Source organism: Sarcophilus harrisii, chromosome 2, assembly GCF_902635505.1.
Source record: "Sarcophilus harrisii chromosome 2, mSarHar1.11, whole genome shotgun sequence".
In the NCBI taxonomy this organism is placed as follows: Eukaryota; Metazoa; Chordata; class Mammalia; order Dasyuromorphia; family Dasyuridae; genus Sarcophilus; species Sarcophilus harrisii.
This window is the reverse complement of record NC_045427.1, coordinates 137,640,200-137,658,288: the sequence shown is the minus strand read 5'-3', so window position 1 is coordinate 137,658,288 and position 18,089 is coordinate 137,640,200. Positions and strand designations below refer to the sequence as shown.

Below are 18,089 nucleotides of genomic sequence, written 5' to 3'. Positions count from 1 at the left end.
CACTATAAACTAAACTCAAGTATTATAACTACAAATATATTGTTATTATCTTCGCTGTTTCTTTCTAACTATTTATTGGGATAATGTACTAGAGAAAATATGGTCCCTGACCCATTCCAATAGGGTTTACATTTAAAATTGGATAAGATTAATAAGAACACAATACATTTTTGCTTAGGTATATTAATTCTGTATGGTCATATACCAGATCCTTAAATTAGTTTCTTATCACCTCTTCTGAGACTATGTCCTGACCCTGATAGATTGAGAGAAAAAGAGTACTTAAGAAGTTATAGGCATCTGCATTTGAAGAATTATAGGATAAAGTGGGATGCCTTCTTGTATGTTTCTTAAAAAATAAGGTCTCGGAATGATCCCACTACCATTTTATTGTTGCCTTGATTGTATCTGAATGTATACTTTTATAATTTAATGGGTCTATGTTTTCATGCATGTGTATTCTACCATGCCTACCTTCACTTCATTTTCGGTGATGATTCTTGTACATTTACTATAAATCCATGATAGAATATCTGTTTAACATTTTGGAGACTTTCATCTAGGTCTAATATTTTTTGAGTACCAGTACAGCATTTTTGCTCTGTTATCCTTTTTCTTGGCATAAAATCAGGCTATCTGGTTTTCCTCTATTCCTGTGCATTACTCATTTGCTAACCTAAAGTGCAGGTCTATGTCTATCCTGCCCAGCTCCTTCTGCCTCCCTGTTCCAGCCTTACCATTCAAAAAACTTCCTGTTAGCCACAGATCACAATCCTTCCTTTGACATTTAAAGTCCTTTACAACCTGATCCCTTCCTAATTTTCAGTCTTCCTGTGTCTTTTTTACCCTTCTCTATTCTCTGATGCAGTGATAATGTCCTCTTAGTTGTTCCTAGAATAAGACACTTCCATCCTTAGTGGGTATTTTATTGACTATTCCTTGTACTTAGAACTCTGTCCTCAGGATCCCATAGCTAGTAAGTGTCTGGGGTTGAATTTGAATTCAGGTCCTCCTGGCTCCAAGGCCAGTGCTCTATCTACCAAGCTGTCCCCCAAAGTGTTTTTCAGAATAGTGTAACTGATTAGTAGATCTGCTAAAAACATAACAGGGTGCTTAGCTTTCTACAACCTGTCTGGCTCTGACGGTTCTCCTCTTTTATCATCTTTGTTGAGTGTTCAGTGTGCAGTGAAACCTCAAGCTTGTTTTGATTTGCATTTTTTTATTGCTAGTGATTTGGAGCATTCTTTCATATCATTGTTAATTGTTTGCAATTTTAATTTTGAAAACTTCATATCTTTTGACTATTTATTTATTTGGGAATGGATTTTGATTTTTTACATACCTGTATGTATATGTTTATATGTATGTAAGAACATATGCACATGTATATAGATATAACCCCATATATAAACCCTTTTGGTCGTGTGTGTGTGTGTGTGTGTTTGAGCAGCAAGATGACACAGTGAATAGAATACCAGGATTGGAGTCAGGAAGGCCTGAGTTCAGATCCAATCTCATATACTTGTTAGCTGTGCATAAGTCACTTAACTCTATTTGCCTCAGTTTCTTCCTCAGTAAAATGAACTGGAGAAGAAAATGACAAACCACTAGATCTCTGCTAACAAAATCCCAGGTAAAATCATGAAGATTCAGACAAATCTGAAATGACATCTATATACACATACACACATACAGTGCCTTGAGGGCATATTTTTGTGCCTTTAGAGTTAGAACCAAAGAATTGGACTCACTGACATTTTAAAATATGTCTGTCAATATGTATTTATGGACTTCCACTTTAAATTTTGCATTTCTTCTTTTTTTTTCTAGCCAGACATCATGTCAATGGAAATAAGACTGTTGAACCTTTCCCAGAGGGAACACAGATGGCTCTGTTTGGTAAGATATCAAATCTGGAAAGAAAACCCAAATTGTGTCAAAAAATGGGGGCCAAAATTTTTAGTTTTATTAGGGACCCTCAGGGTTTTAATATTTGGGTTGCTCTAGATAAATTATTCTGGCCAACTGAAAACTATTCTGTTTTTAATAAATTCCATGATTAGGCTTTAGTTAAAGATTTGGGTATTTTTTCTCATTTACGTTTGTACTATAAAATAACCTTATGACGTGGTTTTTGTGTTTTTATTTACTAAAAAAGAAAATAATGATTTTTATGTTGGCATCATATGAAGTTTTTCAGAATAGTGTAACTGATTAGTAGATCTGCTAAAAACATAACAGGGTGCTCACTGAAATAGTTTGAATTTGTTATTCCTATAGTCATCCCCATCCATACAACTTTGGTCTGGAGTTCATTAACATACAACAATTATTTATCCAGAATTCAGATACTTATTCTGTGCTTATACTTTGTTCTAAGATTATAGAGACAAAGACAAAGCCACTTATATACCTGGTAGGAGTATTCCTTCACCATTGTCTTCTCTGGCTGCTTTCAAAGAACTTTCATTTTAGTGGGAGATACAATACATATATAAATAAATAGCATTTACATATATGGCAGCTAGTTGGTGCAGTAAAAAGAGTACTGGGCTTAGAGTGAGGAAGACTTATGTACCTGAGATCAAATGCAGCCTCAGACACATACTAGCATTGTGACCTGGGCAAGCTTCAGTTTATCCGACCATAAAATGGGGATAATAATAGCATCTACCTGGAGGGTTGTTATGAGGATAAAAAGGATGTGGACCCTGTCCTTGAGGGTCCTTAACAGTTTCTCAAATACTTGAAGATCTTTGTCCTTCCCTCTTGCCCTCAAGTCTCTTTGACAGATATTAGTACCTAGAAACATAATGAATGTTTGTTGAACTGAATTGAACAAACTCTGTGAGGTTGGGAGCAGGTAGTAGTACACCCGTTTTGGAATTTGGGAAGCTAAGCTTTAGAAAGATAATGTGTTTAAGGTCAGAGTCAGTGAGGGACAAATCAGGACCATAAATGAGAAGATACTCTTTCCACTTATTATAATGTACTGTGACAAATTGTTGTGTCTTAGTCTGAGTCCGTATCCTCTTTAATGACCTCAGTACATCTGAAATGATTCAAAATCCACTCTTTAGCCCTCTCAGGCCAGTGAGCCACAAGCTGCTTTCTGTCTGCTGGTGTGCTTCTCTATGGTATGGTTTTCTTTTTTAAAAAACTTCATATTTAATTTTATAATTATAGCACATCATTTACAGGCAAAAATTGTCTTTATATAAATGTTGTCTGTTATTGTTGTTTTATGAAAGGGAGAAAGGGAGTAATGTCCTGAAAGTGCTATCCTTTGCAACAGTTCTGGTCAGACAATGGGAGAGGGAGAGCGGGAACAAGAACTTACTATATATTAGACACTATGTGAAGTGCTTTACAAATCATCTGATACTTATAAACACCTTAGGAGGTAGCTACTATTACTATACCTTATTTTATAGTTGAAGAAATTAAGAGAAAAAAGTTAAATGATATACTCAGACTCACAAAGTCATTTGCATGGCTATCATGTGAGAAAAATAGTTTTTATGCCTACTAAAAGCTTTATTTAATTGTATTAAAATCATTTCAGAAACTTTTTTATGATGCATTGATTAATTTTACAGCTTTCAAAGTACTTGCTCTTTTCCCTTTCTTTTGTTTTCTCTGATTAGAATGGCTTTACTCTTGTGTGATATCCATTCTGTGTGTTCTGGGAGAATGATAATGAAAGTAATGGGCTGTATTCTCCTGGTGGTTGTCTCTTGGTGTCTCTTCTGTTCAGAGAGCTATTTTAAGGCAGTGGGAGTTATTTGCTCAAAGTCAGGAAAAAAAGAACCCAATATCTTACAATTACTCATTGTCTTTGTTCAAAGGAGTTGAAAGTATCCTATAGGATGTCATCCTTTTAGTCCTTAAAGTGGTCCTAGACATGGGTATCATAAAATTCTTTTATAGAAAGGGAGACTGAGGCACCCAAAGATTAAGGAATTTCTTCAGGTATGAGAAGTTTAGCATAAAATTGTTGATATATATCAGCTCACTTAATAAATGTTTGTTGAAATAAGTTAAAGTAGGAAAATTTCTGAGGTTTTGGGGGAATGTAATGATTTTTAGTAATTAAATCAGTTTAGAATTAATGAAGTATTTTGTTGTTGCTTTGAAACATTGAAGAATTGTTCCATTTTATTTGAAAATGCTTTCCTATCATAAGAAAGTTTTTCACAGAAAAGAAAATTCAATTATTATTTATTAATCACGAAAATGAGAAAAATGTGTAATTTCCTTATCTTATGACTTGAACTTTACTAATTAAGATAATAATAGGTCACTCAGCACTTTATAATTTACCCAGGACATTCTGTACAAGGGACACTAAATAAATAATGCAAATACTATAACACCCATTTTGTGGAGGAACAAACCAAAGGATTCAATGATTTGCCTCTTGTCATACACCTAGTAAGTGGAAGGACTGTCATGTGGATCCATTCACTCATATCTAAAGTCAGGATTTTTTTCCCGTTTACTTCATTATTTCTAGAATTTAAAAAAAATGTAGTTTTGCTACTTAAATACAAATTACCTTTTTAGGGCCTTTATAAATACACATTGAGTTTATTTGAATTGAAGATATAAATGAGCTGAAGCATGTATAGTGAAGTAAATTAATAAAAACACAATTCATAAAAGACCTACATTTTATGATAATGGATCATAAACACTTTTTAAGCATAAAAATAAATCCTATAGTTGCTTGTATTCTCTGCACTTTCACAGATTCCCATTTCAATGGCTCATTGTAATATAGAGGTGGGGTGACCCTGGGTGCTTGAACACAATTCACAATTCAGCCAATTTCTGGCAGGTTCCCCTGTGCTAAAATATGTGGTACCAACAACAAATTCTAATTACTGAAGTACAGCCTAGATACATACAGAGAGGCTTACCATCAATAGGAGAGCTATTTGGTGATAATTCCCATTTTCATGATAGCATATGAAATAAAGAAAAAAAATTAATGGCCTTCGATTTTGTATCCACCCTACTTTTGTGGTGAGGTAATGATAGGAAAGGAGGGAAAGGAGCTACTAAAATTAAGTTTTAAGAAATGTTAGAATCTTGACCAGTAAAAAATGAGAGGAAATATATCATAATGTGAGGTTGTGTGTGTGTGTGTGTGTGTGTGAGATCATGCTATATTTATATACATACATATATACACATTTTTTATCTATCAGTTCTTTCTTTGGAGATACTGATTTGAATATTTGTAATACTCATAATAACTTGGTTCACAGTTATTGTTGTTATTATATATAATGTTCTTTTGGTTCTGCCCATTTCATTCTTGATTTTTTCATGCAAATCTTTCCATACAAATCTTTTCTAAAATCGATCTGCTCAGCATTTCTTATAGCACAGTAGTATTCCATCACAATCATACACCACAACTCATTAAGTCATTCCCCAGTTGATGAGCATCCTCTCAACACTACAAAGAGAGATGCTATAAATATTTTGGTCCTTTTTCTTTTTTTTTGATCACCTTGAGAAACAGATCATGATAACAGTGTTGCTGAGTCAAAGGTTGTATACTGTTTTATATCTCTGGGCATAATTTCAGATTGATCTCCAAAATGGTTAGATCAGTTGACAGTTCCACTAATAGTGTTCCAATTTTTCTACATCCCCTTCAACTACCCAGAACTTTCTGTACAAGTTGGAATATATGTATGTAAATGAATAATGCATCTAGTAAGTATCTGAATAGATAGGCTAAGTATTAGGCGGAAAAGTTACTAAGTATTAGGAATACAAATATGAGCAGAATGAATCTCAATATTAGTGTAGAATATAAATGCTTTGTCAAATTGTATGGATAAGTATAGAAGTTTATAAACAACATTGCCTCATAAAATAGGAAGATCTAGTGGAGGGAAAAGAAAATTTATGGAAGCTTGGTAAGAGATCTTGAGGATGTTAAGAATATAACTAGAAGAACAGCAGACAGAAAGGGGAAAAGATCTGTCAAGATTTTTGTTTAATAAATGGTTTCTCCAGTAATGGTATCTCTCAAGAAGCATTTATTAAATGCTTACTATATCTCAGGTTCTACCCTTAGAACTGGGAATACAAAGAAAGACTCACTTTTTCTTCACCATTTCCCCCCAAAAGTTCCTGTTCTCAAGAAACATATTCTAACTGGGGAGATGGCCTGTAAATAACTAAGTACTTATAAGATAGGTGTAAAGTAGATGGAAAGCAATCTGAGATCTGAAAGCATTAGTACCTGAGAAAGGGAAGAGGGAATGAGTCCAGAGAAGTTGAGATTTGATCTGTCTTGAAGGAAGCCAGAGAGGGTGAGAAGGCAGAAGAGGACATGGGAGACAGGAACAGTCCCTAATGTGCTACTTTGAACAAGTAAAAAAGGATGCTACAGAAAACTGAGATGGGAAGAGCAGCACGACTAAACCAGATATATGTTTGAGGAGGTCTGTGTTAGAAGGTATGTAATTCTGAGCATGTTGAATGATTGTTTTGGGAAAGAGTAGATTTCATCAATCTACAAACCATATTTTGTAGTCACACATAACACAGATTTAAAAAGGTTAAAAAAAAAGTCAGATCATACTGTGCTTTATTAGTTGTTGATTATAAAAAATTAAATTGCTTTTGATTCATTAGACTGAAATGTCTTAGGTTTAAAGTATCTATTAGGGTATCTATTGAACTATCACCTATGCATATGTTAAAGTCATATAACATTCTCTGATAGATGTAGCAAGAGATAATTTGGACTTTCTTCTGATTATTAATATCAAGTGAGGCATGAAACAAGAAAACTATTAATAATCTCATCAGATTTGTTTGCCATGTCATGGAGGATGTTCAGTACAGAGTCCAAATGGTGAGACCTTCCATATACTTATGTTCTTAGATGTTATTATGCTGATGGTATCAGTCCTTAGGATATTAGAGACTTTTTAAGTGAAATACATAATCAAGTCAATCAAAAGAGCTTAGCCTATCTGTGCTGGGGATGGGAAACAAAGAAACAAGTGTGAAAAATACCTGTTTATCTGTCTATGTTGTATAGTTATATGGACCGTTCATTAAGCTCATACATAAATACATATATATTGTATAGAAATTCTAAATTCATAATGAGTTGCTTTGAATTGAGCATGAAGAGAGTTGTAAGTCGGATTGTTTTGGGGAAATCATGGAGTTATTTTAATGACTCCAAGTTATTTTTTTTTTTATTTAATTGTATTCTTTCAGTGATTCCATATAGCTGTGAATCATGCATGGAATAAAAATCAACAAAGAATTATTATGAAAAGTCATCGATAGGACAAGAGAGAAGTGGATATTGGGTATAAGTAGGCTGCAACAGATCACCAAGCAAGAATTACATGAGAAAAAGCATAAAAGATGTCACATAAGATATATATTACCAGAAACAAAATATATGGGAAGGTCTTGAAATGATATTGAGGTGTCACTGTGAGGGATTCTTTGCTAGTGTATGTGCTCTGCTAAGAGATCTAAAGGAAAGCACATTGGGCAGACCCACTTTGGAGATTTTGTTGAAGGGCCTAGACAAGAGTTATACAGGATGGATTTTGATCTGCAAGAAGTACCTATAGAGATAAGATCACACATCCACTGATGTATTGAAATATAACAAGAGAATCAGTAAGAAAAATAAGAATCAGAATCTATTAAGAATCTCAAGGTCTCAAGGTAAATTGTCTTATTCCAAATTTGGAGAGTCAAAATCTATGAAGTTTAAATAGTTGACAGATGTATGTGCTTGTATATTTATATGCATATGCATATATATAGCATATATAATATATCAATAAATTTATTGACAGAAATAGATCTCTGCCTTTTAGAGAGCTTCCCATGACTTAGAGTCTTCAAGTACAGGCTAAATAACTTTTTAGAGATGTCATAAAAAAGATTTCCTTGTTGAATGGCAGGCTAACCTAAATGCTTTTCTGAGATTTCTTCTAGTTTTAATTTAATTTTGTAATCTGGATCCATTTACCCAGGTTCCTCAGGAGTGTGGGGGGGATTATAAAAGCTAGATGGGAATAGCAGTGAATTTGGAGCCAGATAGTTTGCGTCAGATTATGTCCTTGCTCTTAGTTAACCTCTCTGGCCTCAGTTGCTTTATCTGTAAAATGAAGGGATTGCACTAGGTCTCCTTTAAATTATTTTTCAGCTCTAAATATGTGATTTTAAAACCAGGGGACAGCAGCAAAAAGAACCCACTGAATTGTTTGTGCTGATATAGCTTGGGAAAAAGATGGAAGCACCTCAGAAATCTTATACTAGCCTGAAAATAATGAATTGGTGACTTGCTAACAGTAGAAGACAAATGATTAAGAAGCTTTTCTATTTTAGTCTCTCTGAAGGCTCTTAGATTAGGCAGGAGTAAAAAAAAATCTGTTTAAATTATTATGGGGAATGCAGTGACAATAACTTCTCAAGCATAAATATTTAATGCTAAGCCTCACGAGCAGGAGAAGTGGCAAAAGATTACTTGAGGACTGTGAGAGAAGTCAACTCTTTGGAGGGGAGGGTAGGGGAAGTAGCATTGTGGGAGAACAAGAAAGTGCATATGCAAGACTGAGCAAAATGGCAACCTTTGCTTATTCGTTTCATGTTTTTGCTGCTTTCTAGACTAGAGCATCTGAATGAAGATAAACCATTAGGATCTAAAAGAAACAGAGTTAAGTGTTTGTGAGAGGAACCAACTACAATAAATTCTTACTTGAATCAAACTGTAGGTGATTTTTGAAACAGCCAGTTATTTGTCTGCCAGCCAAGCAAATAACATTGAAAACAGCATGCAATATGTCAGACTTCAAGGGAAATTCTATTGGTGTAACATTGGCTTGAATCCAACATTATGTTGAAAAATAATCTGATTCTGGTATGACATATTTATTCCTGAACCTTGACTGAAAATTATTGAAGATCATTTTGTGATTACTGTAGTGGTAGTTCACTTATGGCTTTAAAAAGTCTGGAAGAGTGACCTTGAAATTTGTTATAATTAGCTGAACACTCTGAATTCATAAGCTTCTTGGAATGGTGTGTTATCACCCACTGCAAGCTTCTTAAATGATGTGACAGGTGAGGAAGCAAATACAAGGTTTTCTTCATTAAAAATGTACAGCTCTTCTAAGAAATGTTAGCTAATTGGATATTTGAATCACTTGGTTAATATTTTTAACCAAATTTATAATATACCATTTGTGTACTTAATTTAATAGCTTCCCTTTCCCCTTCCTTGCTTGTAGTGGAATGGCAAGAGAAAGGGGGAAAGAAGTCAGATAAGGGTTATTTCACCTATATAAATCAGTCTGTCTCTCTACATAAAAACACACAAGAAAGTCCAAGCATAAAATCATAGATTTTTCTAGCATTTAAATTGGAAGGGAATATTAAAATCCACCCTGAAGAGCCCTCATGTGAGAGATGAGAACACTGAGGATGTTGAGGTCAAGAGAGCTAAAGTGACTTACTTGAGGTTCTAAGATTTGAACTTTGTTGTTGTTGCATCCTTTCAATTATAGCTGATTCTTCATGACCTCATTTGGGCTTTTCTTGGCAGATACTGGAGAGGCTTGCCATTTCCTTCTCCAGTTCATTTTACAGATGAGGGAACAGACAACCAAGGTTAAGTGACTCAACCAACATCACCAGCTAGTAAGTGTCTGGGGCCAGAAGTGAATTCAGGAAGATGAAACTTTTCTGACTCCAGGCTTGGTCTCTATCCTTCTACTGCATTAAAAAACATCCTAGTTTTCCCCATTCTTAAAACAACAACAGTGACCACTACCTTCATTGGAGAGCACCACCTTCTCAGGCTAACATAACATCCTGTATATGTCTTTTCTTTTCTTGGTCAAACTTTTAGAAATAGCTATTTATACTTGTTCCTTCCATTTCTGGTATTCTCACTTCCTGATCCTTATTTACATTATGACTTCTGACCTTATTACTTACCTTAGACTGCTATATCCAAAGTTACTGATAATGTTTGAATTACCAATATGAATTTATTTTCTCCGTTTTCATATTTCTTTGACCTCTCATCTGCATTTTACATACAATATTGATCAAATTGTCCTCCTGAATATTCTTAGTACTAGGTTTTCATGATATGAATGCTCTTCTGGTTCTCCCTTTTTCCCTTAATGACTTCCTTCTTAGTCTCCTTTGCTGGCTCATCATTTATAGTACATCATTAACTTTTGATATTTGCTAAAACTTTTTCCTGGGCTCCCTTGTTTTTCTCAATACTTTATTAGTGACTTCTCTTTACTCACACATAGTCAACTACCTTAGCTTAGTTCAGGCCTTTATTACCTTTCCACTAGACTATTGCTCAGGTTTTCTCATTGATTTCCTTATCTTATGCCTCTCTTCAATCCATCCTCTTTATAACTGCCAAAATGATTTTCCTTAAGCTCAGATTTGCCCTTGTCAGTACTCTACTAATTAACACCAATGATTCCCTATTCACTGATATGAAGCACTAAAACTAGAATGATAAGTAAACACAAGAAGATAAAAAAAAGTACCATACATCCAAGAAGACCAAAAATTCAATCCTAAAGGAGGATATTAATCCATAACAATGTACTCAAAGATTCAAGGGAAAAATGTATTTTCCTCTAGGACTGCATGAGTACATAGAAGAAATAAAAGAAAAGATGAAAAACAAAACAAAATAAAAGCTTTGAAGGAAAAAAATTAATGGATTAAATATCTTAGGAAGAAAGTGGTAAGCAAATTCCCTGAGAAAAACCTAATAGTAACTCTCTGAAAACTTAGAATAGGTCAAACATAATCAGTGGCTCTATGAGACTGCAAAAAATATTAGAACAAAACTGAAAGATTGAATTATTAGAAGAATGTTTAATATAAAAAACAACTTACTCAGGAAACAAGTCAATGAAAGATAATTAGAAAATCATTGTGCTCCCGGAAAACAAGTTAAAACAAAACAACAGCAACAGCAATAACAAAAACCATCACAAAGCTTAGAAACCATATTTCAAGAAATTCTAAATGAGAACAGCCCAATTCTCATTAAATCCAGAGAACAAAATGAATATAGTAAGAATCTACCCATTTTACTTTTGAAAGAAATCCCAAAAAGAAAAGTCCCAGAACTCTCAGGTAAAATTTAGAGTTCCTATGTCAAAGAAAAAATAAAGCAAGCAGCCAGAAAGAATGACTTCAGCGATCAAAGAACCAGAGTCAGAGTTAGATAAAACCTGTTAGCTTCTAAGAATTTTTAAATAAGAAGATATCTTGGACTGCAGTGTTCCAAAAAGTAAGAAACATGGACTTAGAATCAGGAATAACTTTATTTGCAAATCAGAGTATAACCCTACAGAAGAACAATGGAATCTTCAAGCAAATAGAGGCCTTTAAAGCATTTCACATGATTGGAATGTATTAAAATAAAATTATACAAACATGGAAGAAAGATGGGGGATAAGAATCAGATAAACCACATTCATAAGTGAATTGAAATGAATGGGAGTTTGGCAATTCCCTTCAAAAAAAAATACATCAACAATAGCAAAAACCAAACCAAAATCAAAACCAAAACCCGGCCTATTAAGATGTTTTTATAATGCAGAGAAAAAAAAACAAAAAGTAGTTTAGAAAGAAATATAGAACTGTAACACATGGAATTAAATATACTTTAAAGTATAGCTTTTTAAAATGAAGATTCAAGAGTTTTATATCCAAATCTTTTTAGCATTATGCTGTTTATGAGAAAATAGATTTTTTTCAAGTGTAGGTTCAGAACAAAACAATAAAACTTATTTTTAAAAGGTTGCTTTAGTATATAAGAGAAAGAACAGAATGAATAAATTCTTAATCAACAAATCAGATAATATTAACAATATGATAGAATTTATTGATATTTGTCTTTGAGGAAAATTGTGTAGAACAGATAAGTAGGTATCTAGCTGACAAAAACAGGAAGACAAATGTGGAAGGGGAAGGATATGAAATAGGATAAAATAGAAACTGGGAAGAAACATTTGATATCAGCTTATCCACTGCCTTCATTTGACAGGTGAGAAAACTTTAAAAAGGAAGGGTTTTTATATCAGTAACTGGCTTAGTTTCACTTAAATGCATTAGGATATTACATCTCCATTAGATTTTGCTACAACTCAGTCAATACAACTCAGGTATATTATAATATGTGTAACTAATAAAACAATTAAGTTGATTTTTTTTAAATCTGAGAATTTTAGTGGATGTTTAGCTTAATAAATGTCAACAATATCACATGACAATCCCCCAAACTAAGAGTATCTTGTTTCATTAATAAAGTCATAGTGTCAGTACTGGTGAAGTGATGTCCTGATCAGAGACCTATCTTCTGTGAACTGCATTTTAGAAAGCAAATTAACAAGCTAGAATATATCAAGAAAGGGATGAGGATGTTGAGATCCACTTGAAGGAACTTGGAATATTTAGTCATGAAAAGAGAAAATTTTTTTGAGTTGTTTTTTTTTTAAAGAGAAATGTTTTAATTATTTCAGTTATCTGAAGGATTATCACATGGAAGAAGGATTGGCCAGATTCTGCTTATCCCCACAAGGCAGAGCTAGGACCCATGCAAGCAAGTTGCTGCAGAGCTGATATATGCTCACTATAAGAAACACTTTCTGCACAATTAGAGCTATTCAAACATGTACCTCCATTAAGAGGTATTTGTTTCTCCTTTCTTGAAGGTTTTTAAGTAGAGGTTGGATCACTCTTAAAGCCATTTTCCCTTTTACATAAGTACTTTACTATTGGCCATGATGTGTATGATAAAATGCTTAATCAACCAGTGAAGAAAACAGATGAATTTCATAAGAATCTAGGGAGCTTTTCACAATTGTTGGACATGATGTATCAGGAAAAATATCCAATCAAAGATCTATAACAGATGCTGCTATCAGAATCACTTCTGTTAATGATTGCTTATCCCAAGAAAATGATATGCAAAAGTAAAAAAAAAGATATTTTAAAATGTTTGCAATGTGATTTAAATGAACACTCTATTGGATTCTGAATCAGTGAAGTCTAGTTTACTCAGAGGTCAATCATATTTTCACATAGAAACAAAGTAGAATCATCCTTCCCTACCCCATAATTCTGAAACCAGTTTAAATGGATTTAATCTGAATTGTTCTTTCAATTTGAGGCTCCTATTTATTTTGTCTTCCTATAGAATGTATGTATAGTAACATTCACTAACTTAAGGGTTACTAGGTTAAGGGTTATGCAATCATTATTTTTCTTGCCAGTATGTTTATATTGTGGTATCCTTTCATTAGTTTTTAGCACCATTTTCTAGAAAATTAGGAAAACATAAAACAGACCAAAGATTTAAATGAATCATTTCTGGTGAATGAAAAGAAAATAAATGAAAAAGAACTTGAATTAAAGTGTGGAATAACATCAGATAGCAATATAATAGCCTAATGATACTTGGCATTATCATGAATGTTGATGGAATTTAAGAATCGGCTATTTGACAACCATCTAGATCTTTTGGGAGACCCAGACAACAAACCATTACTGATGATATGGTGAATATTTTTGATAGTATTGTAGAGGGAAAAATATATATATATATATATATATATATTTATTTATAAGTTCTGAGAAAGTTGTATTTTGGTCCTGACATTGATTGTAAGAATACTAATGCTTAATTTACAGTAACCTGCTGGGAACCACTAGCAGTTATAACATGATTATCATAGGTTTCTTTTCACCCATACCAGAGAAAGGGTTCGAGGATGGTAACAATTGGTTTAAATCAGAATCCTGCTCAGAGATGGAATTCAGAAGGAAACAACCAATCCAAATACTATAGGAAAATGCAGGAAAGAGGCCAGAGCTTTAAGGCTGATTGGTAATACCTAGGATGGTCACTTCAAATTCAAGCTAGTAATTACTATATTACTGGGAAGAGATTGGTAGAGGGAGACAAATCAGGTAGGTAGAGGAAAGGATTGAAGCAACACTTAAGAGAGCCAGAGCAGGGATCAGGGTGGAAGCCAAGTTCTGAATGCTGGTGGGTCAGAATTGGGTTTTTACTGTAGATCTTGATGTGATGGACTTAATACACAGAAAAAAATGTGTATGATTCTACCATCTTTTGAAGAAATAACAAGGAATTGGAGTTTGTGGGAAATGTATATGGCTTAATACTATGTTATCAATGGAGGACAACCCAAGAACAAGTTCTATTATGATAAGGATGTAAGTATAGAATTAAATACATAAGAGAATTCATCCAGAATGGCATGAGAGAATAAAAAAGAGAAGTATCACCTCTCGTTGGTAGATAAATGAATTTTGGATAGGGCAATTTTAATTAAATTATGAGATCTGAAGTTGTTGTTTGGTTGGTTATTGTCCTTTGGTCTGGAAGAAGATCAAAATTACATTGCTGTTAGAGTCAAGTTAGTCTGAAGCCAAATTAGACTTGTTCACTAGTGACATTTAAGCTCTGCCTTGAAAGAGGGAAAGAAGGATTTTCTAAGTAGAGATGGATTTGGGAAAAAACCATTCCAGGTTTGGGGATGGTAGTGATTAGCAAATGGCATGGAGACTGTGAAAGGATAAATAAAATTAGGTAATTGTCTGTTTTGATTGAACATAGAATACACTGTAAAACAAGTGACATCATTAAGTATTTATGTGACTAGAAAAGGAAGTGAGCTGATCATTTAGCAAAAGCCAATTATAACAGTTGGATGTCCAAAGATTTCACTGCCTTTTGGAGAAGAAATTATATCTGGAGAAGGGTCACCTGAGGGGAATTATTTTATTGCTTTGTCTCTGTATCTTTCTTATCTAACATCTCCTATTATTTTGGTGTTATGCCATATGCTATGTTCTTCATAATGAATATTGAAATGAAAGTCAGAAATGTAAAGTCAAAATAGTGAAATGGTTTACATGTTTTAAATCTCCTTATCATTTTGTTTTTTTTTCTGTCACCATCTCAGTGCTGCACCATGCTACTGTCTCCTTTGTAAAGAGCATGGGATAAGGTTGTGGTCATAATTTTACCACTTCATAATAGCATTTGTGCAGCACTTTTAAGATTTGCAAAGTGCTGTTCCTATCTTATCTCTTTTGATCTCACAGTAACCAGTGAGCTAGTACTATATATTATTAGCAGTCATCCATGGTAGGGACCATTTAAATCTATTTTCTAGTTCAAAAATTCTATGAATCTGTGAATAAGAGAATTCTTTTTTGTTGATAGGAATAGTGTTTTGAAAACATTCAGACAGTGATGGATCTCAAACTAGGTACAATATTGGACAATTGGGAACTTTATTAAAACTTTATAAACTGGCATAGTTAAGTGAAGAATTGGGAAATCTCTGTTTCCATTTTAAAATGGAGTGTTCAGTGACATGATTTGAGTTGTAGATAACATTTGGTGTACAGAGAAGGGAGAAACCATGGAACTATCTGATAATTTTTTAAAACTGAAACATGGTTACAAATTTAATACATGAAATTGGCAAACTAAATGGGAGTTTCAAAGAAAATATAGACTTCTACAGGCAGCACTAAATGTCACAACTCTAAAAATAATCAAGGAAAAAAATGAGTAGAAAAAAGTCAAAAGAGTGAATCTCTAGTGAATCACAGCCTAGCACATACTGTGTAATTAAGAGTTGGATTTTCAGGAGAAGATGAAAAAGTTTTAGGATTCCAGAACATCAGGCCAGAAGAATTTTACAAAATTTCCACATCATACCAGTATGTAGCAGGAAATCATGAGTTCACAGCAGCAGCCTTGAGGGGCTGTACCTTTCCTATTTTTGGCAGCTATTCACCACTAAATGGGAGGAAGGAGAATGCTATGATACTAGTGTAGAGAGAAGACTTAGACACTAGAGTGATCCAAGAGAATCAATCCATTCTAGTAAGAGGTCCCTAAAAAGAGGTAGATCTATAGATCCTCAGTAAATGAGCAAGTTAATGGTATAAGGAAGATTTCTATATTATTAGGAACTGGAAGATCTCTAGGGAATAAATGGAACATTTTAGAGGAAGGCAGAGCTTCTCTTAAGCCTGAGTGGCACTGGGATTCATGGCTAGAATTTAAAAAGGTAGTAGAGCTAAATCTGAACTGAAAAGTGGGCGAAAGTTAAAAGTACTTAACAACCAGAGGTTCAAATTGAAAAGCTAGAGATCTACCACCCAGAACAGAAACTTATAACATGCTTAGGGTACTTAAATGGGAATGTCAGCAGTTGGAGGAAGAATTTTTTTTAAGTTATTTGGGCATAAACAGAAAGAAAAAGGTGAGAGATTAGTTAAATTATATAAATGGTGGTTAAATCATATCAATCTATGGTAGGCATAAAAGTAATATTTCCTGAAATATAAGTAATTGGCCTCTAAGCAATGAGACAGAAACAGACAGACAGACACATACACAGACACAGAGAAAGACACATACACAGACACAGAGAAAGACAGAAAAGAGTAAAGGATGACATTAGTACTATTTCTCAAAATTAAACCCAGAGTTGACAGAGTTCATTATGTTTCCTAGTTTACTTCCTTTTCTTAGTTAGATTCACCTCTGATTCTTAAAGCAAGAATATAGAGACTGTATACTTCTCCTTAAGTCAGAAAATGAAGAGACTTTAAGTCTAAGTAAGATTAGCATTAGCCCTTATGTAGCTAAGTTTAATACCAGTGGGCATTAGATAATTCCAATAGGGAAGAATATGGTCATTTTTTACTTCCAAATATCTTGCTTATAATTTCTATCACAAACTCCAATTATGTCTGTCTCCTTTTGAAATGCAACTACCTTTATTCTACTTTTAGAATCATTTAGTCCACTACAATCCTTGCCACATCTCTAGTCTTAATTTGGCCTCCTGTTATCAACTTCCACTCTGCTGAGTTCTGCTTCCTTCTCTAACTAAAGGTAGCCCTATTACCATTCTTCTACCTCTTAAGCAGCCCTAGAATTACCACTTGCTGGCTAAATTCCACTTAGTTCAAGAATTTTCAAAGTCTATAAGATTTAATATCCTGTAGTTGAGTTAAGAATGTATTACAGAAGAGATTTGGACAATTTTCTGAATTAATAGTGTTGTTGACTTAATTGAGCATATTTATTGAGCTGGGGCAAAAAGAATTGAACTAATAGGTGAGATAAGGGAAAAATAATATATAAATACATATTCTCACAGCTCTGTACCTATAGCTATAAAAAATCTGGAAATGAGGAAGTACTTGTATTATTAGTGAAGCCAATAATGTAATTCCTACGGGGCCCCATGGTCTTTACCTTGTTTTAAGTCCATAAACTAGACCTCTGGCTCTGACAAGAAGGTCAATAAACTTGTTGTTCAGTAAGAGAATTGGGAAAGAAAATAGGTTAGCAACTATCTTTTATCACTTCTAGGAATATAATTCAAAATGTGCCCTATTGATGAGAAATCCATAGTGTCCACCCCTTCCCCCAACCCAATTATCATCTTTAGCCCTAAAATCTGCCCCTCTTAATATTTCCTTTCTCCCCCTCTTTTTTAAGGTATCAGAATCCTCCCAATCCCCTAGGCTAAGTGATTCTTTTCTCTGCCTTATCCTTTACATCTAAACATTTGCCAAGTCCTGTCAATTCTACAATTCCTGTAGTCTCTTTTCTTTATTCATACTGTCACCATTCCTAGTTCATTCTCTCTCATAATCTTTCATTTGGACTTTTGTAACTATTACTTATTAGACCCCTCTCTTTTCAGTCCCTTTCCTCTTTACTGCTCACAAATCTTTCAAAAATAATTTTCTTAATTTGACTCTCTTGGTTTCCTGTTTTAAAAAAACAACAACAAATTTTCAGTTGTTTCTTATTTTCTCTAGGATAAAACACAAGCTACTTAGTTTGGCATTTAAGATCATTCATAGCTTGGCTCCAGTTCACCTTACCTTCATATGATGCTGTTATGGGAAGGTAGGGGCTCTGTGTATTTAGGGAAAGAGTACAAATATTAAGAAAGAAAACTTGTTTTTTTTTT

General features: G+C 33.7%; 1 protein-coding gene across 5 annotated transcripts in view; it reads left to right on the top strand.

Annotated features, from left to right (window-relative positions):
• Positions 1–18,089, top strand: part of MSRA (methionine sulfoxide reductase A) — a 509,773-nt gene that overhangs the window by 211,322 nt on the left and 280,362 nt on the right. For all 5 annotated transcript variants that reach the window (XM_031950908.1, XM_031950909.1, XM_031950912.1 and 2 more), the window contains one exon: positions 1,831–1,899. In XM_031950908.1, the coding sequence (XP_031806768.1) occupies positions 1,831–1,899 (69 nt within the window). The remainder of the gene's footprint in view (positions 1–1,830; positions 1,900–18,089) is intronic.